The sequence below is a fragment of the Cervus elaphus genome, chromosome 19, assembly GCF_910594005.1.
Source record: "Cervus elaphus chromosome 19, mCerEla1.1, whole genome shotgun sequence".
Classification (NCBI taxonomy): domain Eukaryota; kingdom Metazoa; phylum Chordata; class Mammalia; order Artiodactyla; family Cervidae; genus Cervus; species Cervus elaphus.
This window is the reverse complement of record NC_057833.1, coordinates 52226525-52244003: the sequence shown is the minus strand read 5'-3', so window position 1 is coordinate 52244003 and position 17479 is coordinate 52226525. Positions and strand designations below refer to the sequence as shown.

The window sequence follows — 17479 nt, the reverse complement described above, 5'->3', positions numbered from 1 at the left end:
TATTTCAAATCCTAAATGATGATGTTGTTAAAGTGCTGCACTCAATATGCCAGGAAATTTGGAAAACTCAGCAGTGGCCACAGGACTGGAAAAGGTCAGTTTTCATTCCAATCCCAAAGAAGGGCAATGCCAAAGAATGTTCAAACTACCATACAATTGCACTTATTTCACATACTAGTAAGGATATACTCAAAATCCTTCAATCTAGTCTTCAGCAGTATGTGAACTGAGAACTTCCAGATGCACATGCTATATTTAGAAAAAGAGGAAGAGCCAACATTTGTTGGATCATAGAGAAAACAAGGGAATTCCAGAAAAACATCTACTTCTGCTTTTTTGATTATGCTAAAGCCTTTGACTGTGTGGATCACAGCAAACTGTGGAAAATTCTTAAAGAGATCAGAATACCAAACCACCTTATCTCTCTCTTAAGAAACCTGTATGCAGGTCAAGAAGCAGCTGTTAGAACCAGACATGGAACAACTAATTGGTTCTAAATTGAGAAAGGAGTACATCAAGGCTGTATATTGTCACCCTGCTTATTTAACTTATATGCAGAGTACATTATGCAAAATGCCAGACTGGGCCAGATTCATAGCCCTTAAAAGCCTATGAATAAATGCCAGACTAATGGCAGAAACTGAAGAGAAACTGAAGAGTCTGTTGATGAGGGTAAAAGAGGAGAGTGAAAAAGCTGGCTTGAGACTCAACATTAAAAAAAAATTGAGATCATGGCATCTGGTTCTATCACTGCATGGCAAATAGAAGAAGAAAAAATGAAAACAGTGACAGATTTTATTTTCTTGGGCTCCAAATTCACTACAGATGGTGACTGCAGCCATGAAATTAAAAGACACTTGCTCTGTGGAAGGAAAACTGACAAACCTAGATAGAGTATTAAAGAGAACAGACATAACTTTCCCCAAAAAGTCCATATTGTCAAAGCTGTGGTTTTTCTGGTAGTCGTGTATGGATGTGAGTATTGGATAATAAGGAAGGCTGAGCACTGAAAAATGTATGCTTTTGGATTGTGGTGCCAGAGAAGACTCTTGAGACTCCCTCAGATTGCCAAGAAGATCAAACCAGTCAATCCTAAAAGAAATCAACCCTGAATGTTCACTGGAAAACTGATGCTGAAGGTGAAAGTCCAATACTTAAACTTGATGCAAACAGCCACCTGATGCTGGGAAAGATGGAATGCAAAAGGAGAAGGTGGAGACAGAGGATGAGATGATTATATAGCATCACCAACTCAGTGGTTATGAATCTGAGCAAGTTCTAGGAGACAGCAGGGGACAGAGGGGCCTGGCGTGCTGCAGTCCATGGGGTCACAAAAAGTCAAACACAACTTAGCAACTGAACAAGAAGAAGAATAGTGGCTTGAGTTCCTGAGTTACCTTTTACTGGCTTCATTACTTAGAGGAGTTCACCATCAGTAAAATTTGGGTGAGAATATTAAAAGCAAAATGTTGTTGTGAAGATTGAAAGTAATGATATAAAGAAAAAGAATCAGTTTTTAAACACTAAAATAGAGATTATAGATTTATAGCGTACTGGCAGATTTTGACTTTGCAGATGTCTTGTTTGACCCCCACAGATGTTGTTTTAACATGAATTAGTTGTAAATTCTAAAAATCAAGATCCTTTATACAAAAATATGGATTACAAGTGTCAAGTTGGTTTATTTCTCTTCCTTGGATTTTATTTCATCACAACAAAAATTTCGAACAATGGACTAAACCCCATTCCAGGCATACCCAGGAGAGCTCACAGATATGCTACAAAATTAACCACAGAGACTATTCCAACTCCTGCACATGAGCCCTTGGCACATAGTGGATACACACTAACCATGGGCACTTCTCCAAGTAACCTTAGGCAGCTAGGAGCCCTTTAAGGATTCGTAAATATTCTACACGTACATATATCTGATCATAACAGATGGAATTATGAGAAGACATACACAACAGAGTTTGTTGTTATATAACTTGCCAGTTGGCCTTGAGTGTATGCCCATTTGTATTTCCTTTCCTTGACTGGTGGTGGGTACAAGCCCTATTTTGCACTGGGCACAACCAAAAGAAGGAGACAGGAAGTATATAAAGAGGAAAACCAACAGGCATGAGGAAGACAGCTGCTTTGGGGTCAGCCTGCTCCCATGTCTTGGGAGTGTGTCTAATAGAAGATCTGTCTGCTTGAGTGGAACTGAGCTATAACTTGTCTGTTGTTTTAAACCCTTTAGTCCATTGTTCCAAATTTTTGTTTTAGAGATCAGCTTGCATCCTTTTTGGATAGGCCACCCCTCATTGCTCATGCCCAACTTCTTACCTGACACCAGCTTCTCTTTTGAAAAAAATCAGAAGATAACTTGACAACAGTGAAGGAATTCTATATCAGAATTATTATCAAACATTGATGTATACTGATGTGAATTAGTTTTAAGTGATTTTCATATCTTAGTTTTTTAAACTTATTTATTTTTAATTGGAGGATAATTGCTTTACAATCTTGTGTTGGTTTCTACCATACATCAACATGAACCAGCCATAGGTATACACATGTCTCCTCCCTCTTGAACCTCTCTCCCACCTCCCATCCCATCTCAACCTTCTAGGTTGTCACAGAGCACCAGGTTTGAGTTCTCTGCGGCATACAGCAAATTCCCACTGGCTATCTGTTTTACATATGGTAATATGTATGTTTCAATGCTCCTCTCCCAATTGTCCAACCCTCTCATTCCCCCGCTGCGTCCACACATCTGTTCTCTATGTCTGTGTCTCTATTGCCACTGTGCAAATAGGTTCATCAGCATCATTTTTCTAGATTCCATGTATATGTGTTAGTATGCAATATTTGTTTTTCTTTTTTTGACTTATTTCACTCTGTATAACAGGCTCTAGGTTCATCTACCTCATTAGAACTGACTCAAATGCATTCCTTTTTATGGCTGAGTAAATTCCCTTGTGTGTATGTGTGTGTGTGTGTGTGTGTGTGTATGTATCACAACTTCTTTATCCATTCATCTGTCCATGGACATCTAGGTTCCTTCCATGTCCTAGCTATTGTAAATAGTGCTGCAATGAACATTGGGGTACATGTGTCTTTTTCAATTATGGTTTTCTCAGAGTATATGCTCAGGAGTGGGATTGCTGGGTCATGTGGTAGTTCTATTCCTAGTTTTTTAAGGAATCTCCATAGTGTTCTTCATAGTAGCTACATCAATTTACATTCCCACAAATAGCACAGGAGGGTTCCCTTTTCTCCACACTCTATCCAGTATTTATTATTTTTATATTTTTTGATGATGGCCATTCTGACTGGTGTGAAGTGATAACCTCATTGTAGTTTTGATGTGCATTTCTCTACTGATAAGCAATATTAAACATGTTTTCATGTGTGTATTAGACATCTGTATGTTTTCTTTGGAGAAATGTCTGTTTCAACTTTTTGATTGGGTGGTTTGTTTTTCTGTTCTTGAGCTATATGAGCTGCTTGTATATTTTGAATATTAATCTTTTGTCAGTTGTTTCATTTGCTATTATTTTCTCTCATTCTGAGGATTGTCTTTTCACCTTTTTTATCATTTCCTTTGCTGTGCAAAAGCCTTTAAGTTTAATTAGGTCACACTTGTTTATTCTAGTTTTTATTTCCAATACTCTAGAAGGTGGGTCATAGAGGATCTGCTGTGATTTATGTCAAAGTGTTCTTTGCCTATATTTTCCTCTAAGAGTTTTATTGGTTTTGGTCTTAATGTTTAGGTTTTTAATCTAGTTGGAGTTTCTCTTTGTGTTCTTTGAGGTTTCTAAGCTTGTTTAGTATGTGAAATACTTATATCTCAGCACCCTAAGTTCCATTTAGGTGATATATTTTAATGACATACTTTAATCCAAAATGAAAGCTTATTTTAATTTCATGTGAAGTGGCAGATTTGGTTAAATTTACACATTTTTTTAGTGGTGTATATATCCATGAGAAACTCAAGCTGTTAAAATAAATAAGCTTTCTTTAAAGTTTCCCCATGAATATGTGTTTGCTGTGTTTTCACTGGTTTTGTATTCTGCTAGGATAGCAGAATTCCTTGGTTCCCTGTTCGCTCAGAAGGTAAAGAATCTATCTGCAATGCTGAAGACCAGGGTTCATTCCCTGGGTTCGGAAGATCCCCTAGAGAAGGAGATGGCTACCCACTCCAGTATTCTTGCCTGGAGAATTCCATGGACAGAGGAGCCTGGTGGGCTACAGTCCATGGATCGCAAAGAGTTGGACACAACTGAGCGACTAACTCTCTCACTTTTCCACAGGACAGCAGACAAGTGGTAGTAGGAGACCAAGGTGGTTTAAGAAGAATTTAGGGGAAAACAAAAACCTGAACATAACGAACTGTGGAAAGCTCTTAAAGAGATGGAAATACCAGACCATCTTACCTGTCTCCTAAGAAACCTGTATGTGGGTCTAAAAGCAACAGTTAGAACCCTGTGTGGAACAATTGATTGGTTTAAGATTGAGAAAGGAGTACAACAGGCTGTCTGCTGTCATTCTGTTTGTTTAACCTATACACTGAGCACGTCATGAAAAATGCCAGGCTGGATGAGTTACAAGCTGGAATCAAGATAGGTGGGAGAAACATCAATAACCCAGATATGCAGATGATACCACTCTAATGGCAGAAAGCAAAGAGGAACTAAAGAGCCTCTTGATGAGGGTGAAGGAGGAGAGTGACAGAGCTGGCTTAAAACTAAATATTAAAAAAAGTATGATCATGGCATTTGGCCACATTACTTCATGGCAAATAGAAGTGGAAAAGGTGGACATATCGTGACAGATTTCCTCTTCTTGGGCTCTAAAATCACTGTGGATGGAGACTGCAGCCATTAAATCAGAGGAAAGTTTCTTCTTGGCAGGAAGGCTATGACAAACCTAGACGGTATGTTGAAAAGCAGAGACATTACTCTACCAACAAAGGTCCGTATAGTCAAGGCTATTGTCTTCCCAGTGGTCATGTACAGTTGTGAGATTTGGGCCGTAAAGAAGGCAGAACGCCAAAGAATTGATGCCTTCGAACTATGGTGCTAGAGAAGACTCCTGAGAGCCCCTTGGATTGCAAGGATACCAAAGCAGTCAATCTTGAGGGAAATCAATCCTGAATACTCATTGGAAGGACTGATGCTGAAGCTGAAGCTGCAGTATTTTGGTCATCTGATATGAACAGCTGACTCACTGGAGAAGTCCCTGATACTGGGAAAAATTGAGGGGAAGGAGAAGAGGGCTTCAGAGGATGACATGGTTGGTAAGCATCACCAATGCAATGGACATGAACTTGGGGAAACTTTGGGGGATGGTGAAGGACAGGGAGACCTGGCATGTTGCAGTTGATGGCGTTGCAAAGAGTCAGACACGACTGGGCAACTGAACAACAACAACAAAAACCTGAAAGCTGAAAATGTTCCACTGACTATTGGTTTTAGCAAATTGTAAAGACACTGACATTATTTCATTTTTAGCAGTGGAACATCTTAGTTTGGATCATCTTGATATAAACAGATTCTAAGGCATCATGATGTGAGGAACACTGTTTTAGAGTGTAGTTATTTCTTTTTTTCCTCAGAATTATATATACAGAAAAACTGGATTGTATTTTATTTGTTTGTTTTTAATATTAAGACTCTTCTAATCCATTTTAATTACTGGCTACTGGAAAATGATTTATCACTCTGAAACAATCTCATTTTTTGATATCCAGATATTCAGGTATTATTCCATATTATAAAAATTTGTATCTGTATGTATTTTTAGATGACTTCAAACCTGCCTCTATTGACACTTCTTGTGAAGGAGAGCTTGAAGTCGGCAAAGGTGAACAGGTGACAATTACTCTACCAAATATAGAAGTGAGTATATATATTACTATTTAAACTGAAGAGATTTTTTTATAGGATTTTTACTAAATTTAAATGAAAATAATTGCACAGTTAATATAGTGATGATCAGTTAAAGTAATTAATAAATACAGCAAAGCAAAAGATCTTAAACTATCTTAGATAAAACAATCTTAAAATGCTTGAAACCTTAAACTTTACTTTGTAATTTTCAAGAACTATCTTATTAAATGATGTGAAGCAATTAGAAGTCTAAACATATTTATTAAATCACTATTATGAACCAGATTTTGTACTACAAGCTAGGAATAATAGCATATCCTCTGCCACCTCGTCCTAATCTGTTATAGCAGACAGGCACATGAATATCTAGTGCTATAGATTAGAGCTCTGAAAAAATTCTGTTTAAGCACGTGAACAGAATTAAATGCTCTGCCTGGTGGAATCTTGAAAGGCTTCACAAAACAGATGCTATTTGGGCCAAGACTTAAAGGACAAGTGGAATTTCACCAGTTATAAGAGGAATAGAATATTCTAGGCAAAAGGAACAATATGTGAAAGGTTTCTGTGGAGAAAGGACTAGAATTTTGTGACTAAATGAATGCATGTAGTAAATTACAGAATGATGAAAAATGATTGATATGAGACTGGAAAGGTAGATTGGGATCAGATTATAAAGAATCTTTTAGTTGTAATATAGAATTTGAAGTTTATCCCATAGGTATTAGAGAACCACTAGAGGTTTTTAAAGTTCCCCTGATGGCTCAGTGGGTAAAGAATTTGCCTGCAAATAAGAAGTCACAGGAGACAAGGGTTCAGTTCCTGAGTCAGGAAGATCCCCTGGAGAAGGGAATGGCAACCCTCTCCAGTATTCTTGCCTGGAAAATTCCATGGACAGAGCACAGAGTTGCAAAGAGTCTGAGCATGAGTTAGTCAAGACTGAGCGACTAACACTTCACTTTCAGAGGTTTTTAAGCAGATAATTAACATGGTTAGATTTGTGCTTTAGGAGTGATTTTAGCAATAACTTACTTAGGGAATGGGTTGGTAAAGAGAGAAACTAGGTCAGGGGGCCTTTACCAAAAGTTTTGCCCATTTCAAAAATCTTCAGATGTTATCAAATACTGTTTACGTTGTATGCTCTAGTTTTCTTAATCCTTGAGTTAGAAATTTCGCAGCATTCAACTTGTTTCTTTTATATTCACTTGATCTATTCTCAAAGAAAACCAAGATTGTAAATTTATAGTTTAACATAGAAAACACCAGACTTTCTGAGATTTTTTTCCTTTGTCTTGTTTAATTTTTGTAATAGGAATGGTTTTGTGCTAGTTCATCCACATTCTCTAATATACATTTATGAGATGGCTTATCATGTTTAGAGATATAACATGTAAGCTCTCTATCCTCTATCTATCCTTCCACCTTTTTCTTTTTATCAGCCAATACTATGTATTGAGACCTCACTTTTATGTCAGACTATATCAGTTGGTGCCTGTGAGGTTTTCCCTAATGTTAATTAAATTCGTGGGGGCATTTTATTGTATGTTTCTCATGTGTTCCCTTAGAAACTGAAGGAAATGAAAAATAGATTTCAGTGTGAAACAGTGTAGATAAGTAAGGCTTTGTTTTACTGTTATTAAAAAGTGTTCAGATTCTAGTATCTCTAAAATAGTTTGGAAATTAAGTACCTAGTAATCTAAGGCTTTTTTTTGCTTTGTGAGGTTTATTAAAGAAAAACCTAAATTTAAAATTTCTTGAAAGACATCAGGTGGTTTTTTTCCCACATAGTATACAGCACAGCCAAAAAAGAAAAATACAGAGGTAGACTAGATGTGGTAGGTGTCCTTAAAAATATTACCGTTTAATGAGAAAGATAGGAGATAATTGATTAAATTTTCATAATGTAAGGACTATCATAAAGGTATACACAGAATATTATGGGAGTACAAAGGAGAGATCATTCAGCCTGGAGAGGGAAAGGAGACATTGGGAATGCTGTCTTGGAAGATGAGTTGAAATTACCCAGGTGAAAGAAAGAGAAGGACCTCTAGGCAGAGAAAAGAAAGATATGGGCTACAACAAAGCAACAAAAAAGTCTGTTACACTTGAAGAACTACATATAGGCCACTATGGCTAGGTAAGAAAGGGTGCCTATAAGGACATAGTGGAAGATGGAAAGATATTTAGGAATCAGATAAAGAAGGGCGTATTGTGTAATGCAAAAGAATTTGAATTTTATCCTGTACTGTGACTCTCACATAGCTGGAATGGAAAAGAATTTTTAAAATTACTGTTTGCTAAAAGCAGTTGTTTTTTTTTTCCCTCCAGGGCATACAGTGTGTAAACAATTGTGAATAAGACTAGAAATTATATTCTCAAATTTTGTGGAGTTTTCCTCCTTCATTGGGCTTCCCTGATAGTTCAGTTGGTAAAGAATCTGCCTGCAATGCAGGAGACCCCAGTTCAATTCCTGGGTCGGGAAGATCCCCTGAAAAAGGGAAAGACTACCCACTCCAGTATTCTGGTCTGGAGAATTCCATGGACTGTATAGTCTATGGAGTCACAAAGAGTCAAACACGAATCCCTTTCACTTTCACTTTCCCCCTTCATTAAAGAACTTTAACTAGGTAGGAGCTTTACGTTTCTTCACTTTTCTTAATTTTGTGGGTGTTTGTAGAAATGTATTGATTATTAGTTTGAGGCATATAGATTCTCCTATTTTCTTTATCAACTTATTTTCATCATCTTGGTGAAAATGCCTAGAAGCTTGGAGGCATTCCATAAAATAGAACTTTTGTTATTCTTTTAAGAATACCTTAAGGTTCTGGTGGTTCTTTGATAGGGTGAATTTTCTCGTTTTCATTTTTCTAGGTTTTCTTTGATAGTATCAAATAGAAGAAATGAATGAAAATGAACACTCTTAAGGGAGTCAGCATTGGGCATTTACAAGCCTCTCATTTTTACAAAAAACTCTCTATGGTTGGCTGCTATAAAATTTCAAAATGTTGAATTTTGAAAGGAAAAGAGATACTTGACTGCAAATGATTTGTCACTGGTGCTGTCCAAGTCTGGGATATGTTTAGTGTTATCTTGTGAAGTACTTTTGTAGGCTTCAGTGAAATAGCCCACAGGAAACTTCCAGCTACATGTCATATTATGCAATGAATGTGTGTCTAGTGGTTGCTCAACAACTCTAGCTCTCAAACCCTGGACATGTGAGAGTTCCATATATCTGATGGCTACATGACACTTTAGATGACCCTGTTGGTCAAAGTCCCTTCCAAGATGAATATAGCCTGTTTCTTTGCTTTAAGTTTACATAGCTCAGTTAACAAAGTAGCCCACCACATTCTTTGGGCTTTAGCTTATTTTAGGACTAGAGCCCTATTTTAATGTCCTATTACAATTATACTTTCAAATGAAGTATATCTTTTATCATTGTATAATAAACATTTTAACCTTGTTTTTGTGATTTTTAAGCTTAAATACCACCTTGTTTAATATTAATTTTGCCACCTTTGCTTTCTTTTTATTTGCATGTTCATGGAATCTTAGTATCTCTTACTTTTATTTACTTACATTTTTAAGTATACCTTTTATTAATGGAATATTCTGTGTTTCAGTCTTAAACCTAATTTGTACTTTCTATTAGGAGAATTCTATCCACATTTAGTTCAAAGTTGATATCCTTGATTTTTATTTCTATCATGTTATAGTGTATATATATATATATTAGTTATTTTTATTTGTTTTCTCTTTTTGTTCTTTAATAGTTTTATGAAGCATCTCTTCTTTTTTCTTTTTTTCTTTGTTTTCCGTTGTGTTACTTTGGGAGTACTATTGTGCTCTTGCACTCCATTACTGATTCCTTTCCTTTCCTTTCATTCACAATCCAACATGCTCAGATTTGCCTGTCAGCAGATGGAAAACAAAACTAGAAGGAAAGAAGGAAGGAGGATAGCAGTAATCTAGGTGAGCTGATAATTGCATTCTGAAGTCGGGTTATAGCAGAAACATGAGGTAGTAGGATGTGTTCAGCAGTTATTCAGAAGCAAAGAGAGTTCATATGCTTAGGAGTTTCCTGGAACCTTAATACCCCTTTCTTGGGACCTGAAATAAGGTCAGAAATTGAAGTTTGAAATAAGAGTGGTGCTCAATTTAATGAGTAAAAAAAATTTAATTAAAAGACTTGTTTGCAGTCTTCCTGGTGATCTGTTGGTTGAGAATCTGCCTTGCAATGCGGGGGACGTGGGTTTGATCCCTGGTCAGGGATCTAGGATCCCAGATGTTACTGGGTAACTGAACCTGCGTGCCATGGCTAAGGCCCAACACAGCCGAATAAATAAATAAATATTTTTTTAAAAATTGTTCAGAGTATAGAAGGCAGGCATAGGGATTGTGAACAACCTGTTTAGCTTTTATTTATAATAAAAAATGTTCATATTATTTATATGAACATTCTTTGAGTACCTGTACAAATCTTGGTACTGTAAATGCTTGGAGCAATAAAAAAAAATTCTAATCAGTCTTCCTTCTTCAGAAACTCAGAGTAACAAAGTATTGTATTTTTAAATGTTTTATATTCTAAGTAAGAATACAAGTATTTTTAAGGATAATATATTGCATGACTCTCTTAAATGTAACATGGGGCCCTTGGGTTGCTATTTGGGGGTATTTTACTCACTTGTTTTCAGTGAAGACATCTAAAAAATGTATTTACCAGCCAAGTAGGTATATTTGTTAAGATCATGCTTCTGGCTCTGTACCTTACCAGGGCTTCTCCTGAGTGATCCACATCTTACTCTTTCTTATAGGCCCCTCCAGATGTGTCCTCTTCTATGTGCTGTGCATGCTTAACTTCCCATAGATGATTTTGTCTTAGAAAAATTTGTTTCTTTCTTTTGGCTTCATCATGTTCTGTCCCAACTTCTCAGATGTCTCTAATCTATCCCTTTTGTATGGCAGCCTCAATTACAAAATTTATCTCATGCTCCTCCTTGTGGTCATGGGTACAATCTCTGATAATTATTAACTTTTAAAATATGATAGGCCCTTTCAACCTTTCTGGTGGCTCAGATGGTAAAGAGTCTGCCTGCACGCAGGAGACCTGGGTGTGATCCCTAGGTCAGAAAGGTCCCCTGGAGAAGGGAATGGCTACCCACTCCACTATTCTTGCCTGGAGAATCCCATTGACAGAGGAGCCTGGCAGGCTACAGTCCATGGGGTCCCAAAGAGTCTGACAGGACTGAGCAGCACTTCACTTTAGTCTTTTATGGGGGCTTTCCAGGTAACCCTGGTGGTAAAGAATCTACCTACAATGCAGCTAGTGGTAAAGAATCTGCCTACGATGCAGGAGTTCAATCCCTGGGTGGAGAACATCCCCTGGAGTAGAAAATGGCAACCTGCTCCAGTCTTCTTGCCTGGAAAATTCCATAGACAGAGGAGCCTGGTGGGCTCCAGTCCGTGGGACTGCAGATTTTTAGAAGTCACCTTGTTCTAACTTGATCTAATATTACTATTGTGTTCAACAAAATTATTATAATTAGTGCTGTAAAAATTCAATGTACTTCTATAAAGTTCAAAACCAAGCAATTATAACAATATATTGTTTAGGGATACATATATGTGGGATAAAATAAGAGAATGAGAAACATAAAATTCCTTCAGGGTTGAGGAAAGTGGGAACAAAGGATAGAAGAGGAGCATGTCGGTAAATGTGGGTTATTAGGAGTGAGCCAGGGTTCTCTAACCTTTTATTATGGAAAATAGAATAGTATAATGAACTCCTATATACTTATTGAGTTTCAAGAATTATCACCATTTTGCTGTTTTTAATATAGTCGTCTACTACTTCTTTTTCCTGTCACATTTTAAAAACAATCCCAGATATTCACAAATGCTTATGTATACATCCTTAACTGATAAGGATATTTTTATTTTCACTTAAGGACCATGCCAACCATCACTTACCATAAAATTAATTAAAGACCTGGTCCATATTTATATTTTCATGATGCTTTCAAAAATGTCTTTTTTCAGCTTTTCTCCCTAGGAATCCATGTAAAATCCTTATATAGCATATTTATGTATTCATTTATTTATTGAGGTTTCATTAATTTACAAGGTTGTGTTAATTCAAGTATATATCAAAGTGATTCAATTATACATATCTATCTATATTTTCAGATTATTTTCCATTATAAGTTATTATAAGATATTGAGCATATTTCCCTTTGCTATAGAGTAGGTCCTTATTGTTTACCTATTTTATATTCCTATATTGCATTCTGATATTATGTTTCTTATGCCTCTTTTATTCTGTAAAATTCCCTGACCTCTATTATGACATCAGTTTGCTGGAGAAACCAGATTAATTGTCCTAGAGTATGTACCCACATTCTGGATTTCAAATAACTTCTGTCTGGTATTATGTATCTTGTTTCTCTCTCCTCATGTTTCCTATAAGCTGGTAGTTATTTTTAAAAGCTTGATTAGAGTTAGATTGTTTGTAAGGCTTTTTTTTTTTCTTCAGGCAAAAATGCTTTGTAGATTGTGCCTTGTATTTTCTTTTATATTACATCACGAGGCATATAATGTCTGCTTGGCCCACTTTTAAGGGTGCTAAAATTAATCAGTGGGTTTAATGTAACATGTTTCTTGATACATTCATTTTACTTAATCTGCATAGTGGAGCACCTCTTTAATAAGATTTCAGACTTGACAAATTAAAGAAGGAAGAAGAGGAGGGGTAGGGAATATAATTCAGAACTTTTGTCCCCTTATTGTAAAGTATATTGGCTGTATTAGAATTGAACCCCAATGGCCTGTTGTAGACCAAATCAACAAAGATTTATGAACAAATCTTTACTGGCTTAGCGCAACTACTTCCTCTAGTCTCTTTCCTCAAGACAGCAATTTTGAGATCTCAGTCTCTCTTCATCTGTGTTTTTTTACTATAGTCCTTATTGCCAGAGTAGTAAATTTAGGTAGTTAACTTAGGTGACTTGAAGTACACTATAGATTGAGAAAGACAGAAGATCTCAAGTGAAAGTCACTCAGTCATGTCTGACTCTGCAACCCCATGGACTATACAGTCCATGGAATTCTCCAGGCCAGAATACTGGAGTGGGGCTGTTCCCTTTTCCAGGGGATCTTCCCAACCCAGGGATCAAACCCAGGTCTTCCACATTGCAGGCGGATTCTTTACCAGCTGAGGTACCAGGGAAGTGAAGATCTCAGTCTCTTTCAACTGAATTTCTATAATAAATTTCAAGTAATAATAATAAACTTTTTAAACAGGGTTCAACTGCACCAGTAACTGTTTTCAAAGGTTCAAAGAAACCTTACTTAAAAGAATGCATTTTGATTATTAACCATGATACTGGGGAATGTCGTCTAGAAAAACTCAGCAGCAACATCACTGTAAAAAAAACAAGGTATGTGGTTAATGAAAGAAATATTTTATCAACACATAAATTGCTAAGAAAATGTCAATGAATAAAGTTATTGGATTAAGTCACATTATTATATAAGGATTTTTCTGTGTGGTGCAAGATGTTCTGATTTTTTTTGCAAGTTTAAATTTGATGAAGATCCTTTAGCCAGATGCTTTTACCATTTCTCCCTATGATATATAAAAGCTTCTTTTGTTTCTAAAGGTTTTCTTATATGTAGTTATATCTTTATTCTATTGTAGATATGTTTGTAGAACTGGACTGAAAGGAGTCATCATGTACTCTCCAAATAATATCATTATCATTAGTAAAATTTTATCAAGCACCTAGAAAACATGAAGCAAGAAAAGGGAGAATTTCCAATACAAATAGTAACCTCAAAACTTCTACATTTTAATTGGATAACATGTAATTGCATTTAAAAAGTCAGTAAGAGAGTATAGCCATCTCAGATTTTGGGGGGGAATAGCCAGTAGATTAATTAGCATGAGCATAAAGGGCTGTGCCCTAAAAGTCATAAAAATATTAATAGTATAGACAAAACTTATTCTAGGAATTAAAAGAAGGGAGAAGTTATGGTTCACCAGAGCATTAACAGGGCTCTTACTGATGTACCTTAAGAGGAGGATAAGATTTAGGACTGTTTTCCTCAAACATATTTGCTGATAAGAATTACCATTGTGTGTTTGTTAAACATATGAGTTCCCGAACTCAACTGATCAGGGAAGGAGCCTAGGAAGCTTTTTTTTTTAAATTATCCTCTCCTCTCAGATGATTTTTTTTGGTGGAAAAGTTTAGAAAATACTGATTTAATTATCAGAGAGAACATGAGGACGTAAACAAGGTAGGAATTTATCTGACTTATTTGGAACCCATGAATAAGATTTGCTTGAATAGAGCAGAAATTTGTTTCTTTGCTTGTGTACCAATATTAGAAATGGGGAATGAGGCTGGAAGAAGCTAGAGTTAGGTGAGCTAATGCTTTCAATATTCACTATGAAATTAGGGCAGTGTCTTATTGGCGGTGGTTATATACTGTATTAAAATTTTTTAACCAGGGATCGACATGCTTACATTCTTGTTTTGAAATGTAAATATACCAAGCAAATCAATTTAAATGAAACCATGTGGGAAACAGAAAAATGCATAAACCATGATTCTTGAGAGTAGGAATGAAGAGAAAAGTGAAGTTCCAAATAGTTTGTGAAGGAAGAACTAACAGGATTTGGTGACTGGAAATGGGAGCAGGAAAGTCAAGCATAACTGTGTTATTTATACATACTCTTTTCTTAAAAGTATTGAAAGGAGAGTATACGAATCTTCTTTAGTAACATGTCTTAATGTTATAAATGAAAAATATGGGAGTGATTTAACAGGGTGAAAGTTTCAAAATTTAGGGAATATATTGTACCTCTTGTATATTTACGTATAATTTCATTTTATTTCAGTCATTTGTGTATGTCTTATCTCTTCAGTTTGGAGCGATGGTTTTGTTTTTATTCATATTTGTAGCCTTCAGTGAACCTGTGTGTATGCCATGTATATAACAGGGCTCAATAAACATTTGTTATATAATGAATTAAGTTAATGCTTTAATCTTTGAATGTCATTTTAAAGATCTCTAGAATAAAGAACAAGCTGTCAGTTTTAGCAGCTTTGTAAGTTGAAATTGTTGTTATATTGCAATCATCATACTGGTTTTGACCTTTTGCTATTCTTAATGGCAGGTTTGAAGGAAGTAGTAAAATTAGGTATCAAATAGAACAGCAGCAGCAACAAATGCGAAATTCAGCTAGGACTCCCAATCTTATAAAACATTCTCCATCCGAAGACAAGATGTCCCCAGCATCTCCGATGGATGATATTGAAAGAGGTAAAATCTATGCATATGTAATGTCCCTTTACAATAAATTATTAATAAATGTTAAGTGAAATCTTTCATTTTAATTGACAAGCAAACTAACCATACAATTCTAAAAGCATTTTTTAAATTATGGGTTTTTCTAGAGGAAGAATGTAGTTTAATGATTTTATGTACATGAGCCTATATATAACAGAATTTACATTTTTTATTATTCAGAGGAACAAGTATTTATTATTTGTTATTCAGGGACCAAGTTTAAATATGTGTAATTGGAGTTTTCTTCTCTTTGACAGTTATGATTCAAATTCAGGTCTTCACAGCATCTTCCTGTTGAAGTTTTTTTATGTATAGCCAGACTATAGATGTCTAAGATGTCGCCAAACCAATAGTGAAGTGAGGAGATGTAGGAAGCCAAAGCAGCAGGCAAGTTCTTCTGAATTGCTGCTCACTTCTCAGCAGGAAGGTGTTTCTAGGGAAGCACAGTCCCTTTGAAAGTAAGGAAACTTATATATCTATTTCTTTTCTAGCTGCAGTTTGGGTGTTTGTGTTACTGTAATTAAATGTGGTAGGAGCAAGATCCTGATCACTAAAGTTTATTTGCTTCTACACTTAGCCTTCATAACTTATATATCACTGTCTGTTTCCACTTACCCCCTTCTAAGCCCAGTATAGTATTAGATCCCTATTATATTAGTGTTCACTTTACAAACAATAAGGAAAATATAATCTCAGAACTGTTGTTGCTATAATGATTAGAGTACACATAACCTTTCCAGGTGACCTAGGTTTCCTCACAACCTAGTGGCTAGGTTCCAAGAATAAGTGTTGAGAAACAGAGTGAAAGGAGAAAGGACAGCATGGAGAGAGGTGAAATCTTTATCTTTTTAATTACACAGGCTCAGAAGCCATGTAGTATCACTTGTGCGTGTGTTTGTACATGTTTTAACAGCTTTATTGAGGTATATCTGACACAAAATCTTCAGGTATTTAAACTACAGTCTGTTAGGTTTTGATATTTGTACATCCTGAAGTTACAGCCACAACCAGGATAATGAACTTATTTATCACTCTAAAACGTTCCCGCCCGGTCATTTGTAATACCGCTCTGCCAGTCCTCCCCACCCCATCCATTCCTAGGTAAGTATTGATCTGCTTTATGTCACTATCATTAATTTATTTTAGACATTTATATCAGTGGAATCATATAGTATGTTCTCTTTTTTTATGTCTATATTTTTGCACTAAGCATAATTATTTTGATAATCATCCATTATTGAAGCATGTATCAGTAGTTCAATCCTTTTTTACTGCTGAGTAGTGGTCTTTTTATGAATGGACAACAATTTGCTTATCTGCTCAACTTCAAGATGGACATTTGAATTGTTTCTAGTTTTTGGTTTTTACAAATAAAACTGTTATGAATATCACATATAAGTCTTTGAAAAGACAAATGTTTTATCTTGAGTAAATATGTAGAAGTGAAATATGTGCTGGAAGTAATGAATAGATTCAAGGGATTCAATCTAGTTAACAGTATGCCTGAAGAACTATGGACAGAGGTCTGTAATATTGTACAGGAGGCAGCAAACAGAACCATCCTAAAGAAAAAGAAAAGCAAGAAGGCAAAGTGGTTATCTGAGGATATCTTTACAAATAGCTGAAGAAAGAAGAGAAGCAAAAAGCAAAGGAGAAAGGAAAAGGTACATCCAACTAAACACAGAGTTCCAAAGAATAGCACGGGGAGACAAGAAGGCTTCATGGGCACAATAAGGCAGAAATGGTAGAAAACTAGTAGATACTGAAGAGATCAAGAAGAGATGGAAAGAATACATGAAGAACTGTACAAAAAAGATCTTAAAGAACCAGATTACTATGATGGTGTGGTCAGTCACCCAGAGCCAGATATTCTAGAGTGCAAAGTCAAGTGAATCTTAGGAAGCACTATTGTTCATAAAGCTAGTGGATGTGACGGGATTCCAGTAGAGCTATTTAAAACCCTAAAGGATGATGCCATCAGGGTGTTGCATTCAATATGTCAGTAAATCTAGAAGACCCCACAGTGGCCACAGGACTGAAAAAGGTCAGTCCTCATTCAAATTCCCAAGAAGGATAGTACTAAAGAATGTGCTAACCATTGGACAGTTGCACTCATCTCCCATGCTAGTAAGGTCATGCTTAAAGTCCTGCATGCTATGCTTCAGAATTACATGAACCAAGAACTTCCAGATGTCCAAGCTGGGTTTAGAAAAGGCAGCAGAACCAGATATCAAATTGCCAACATTCACTGG

General features: G+C 36.0%; 1 protein-coding gene across 1 annotated transcript in view; it reads left to right on the top strand.

Annotated features, from left to right (window-relative positions):
* The window catches only part of LOC122675636 (ELL-associated factor 2-like), a 41370-nt gene that overhangs the window by 5449 nt on the left and 18442 nt on the right, over window positions 1–17479 (top strand). Inside the window, exons 2-4 of the mRNA XM_043874608.1 lie at window positions 5791–5885; window positions 13173–13309; window positions 15055–15200. Coding sequence (XP_043730543.1) covers window positions 5791–5885; window positions 13173–13309; window positions 15055–15200 — 378 coding nt within the window. The remainder of the gene's footprint in view (window positions 1–5790; window positions 5886–13172; window positions 13310–15054; window positions 15201–17479) is intronic.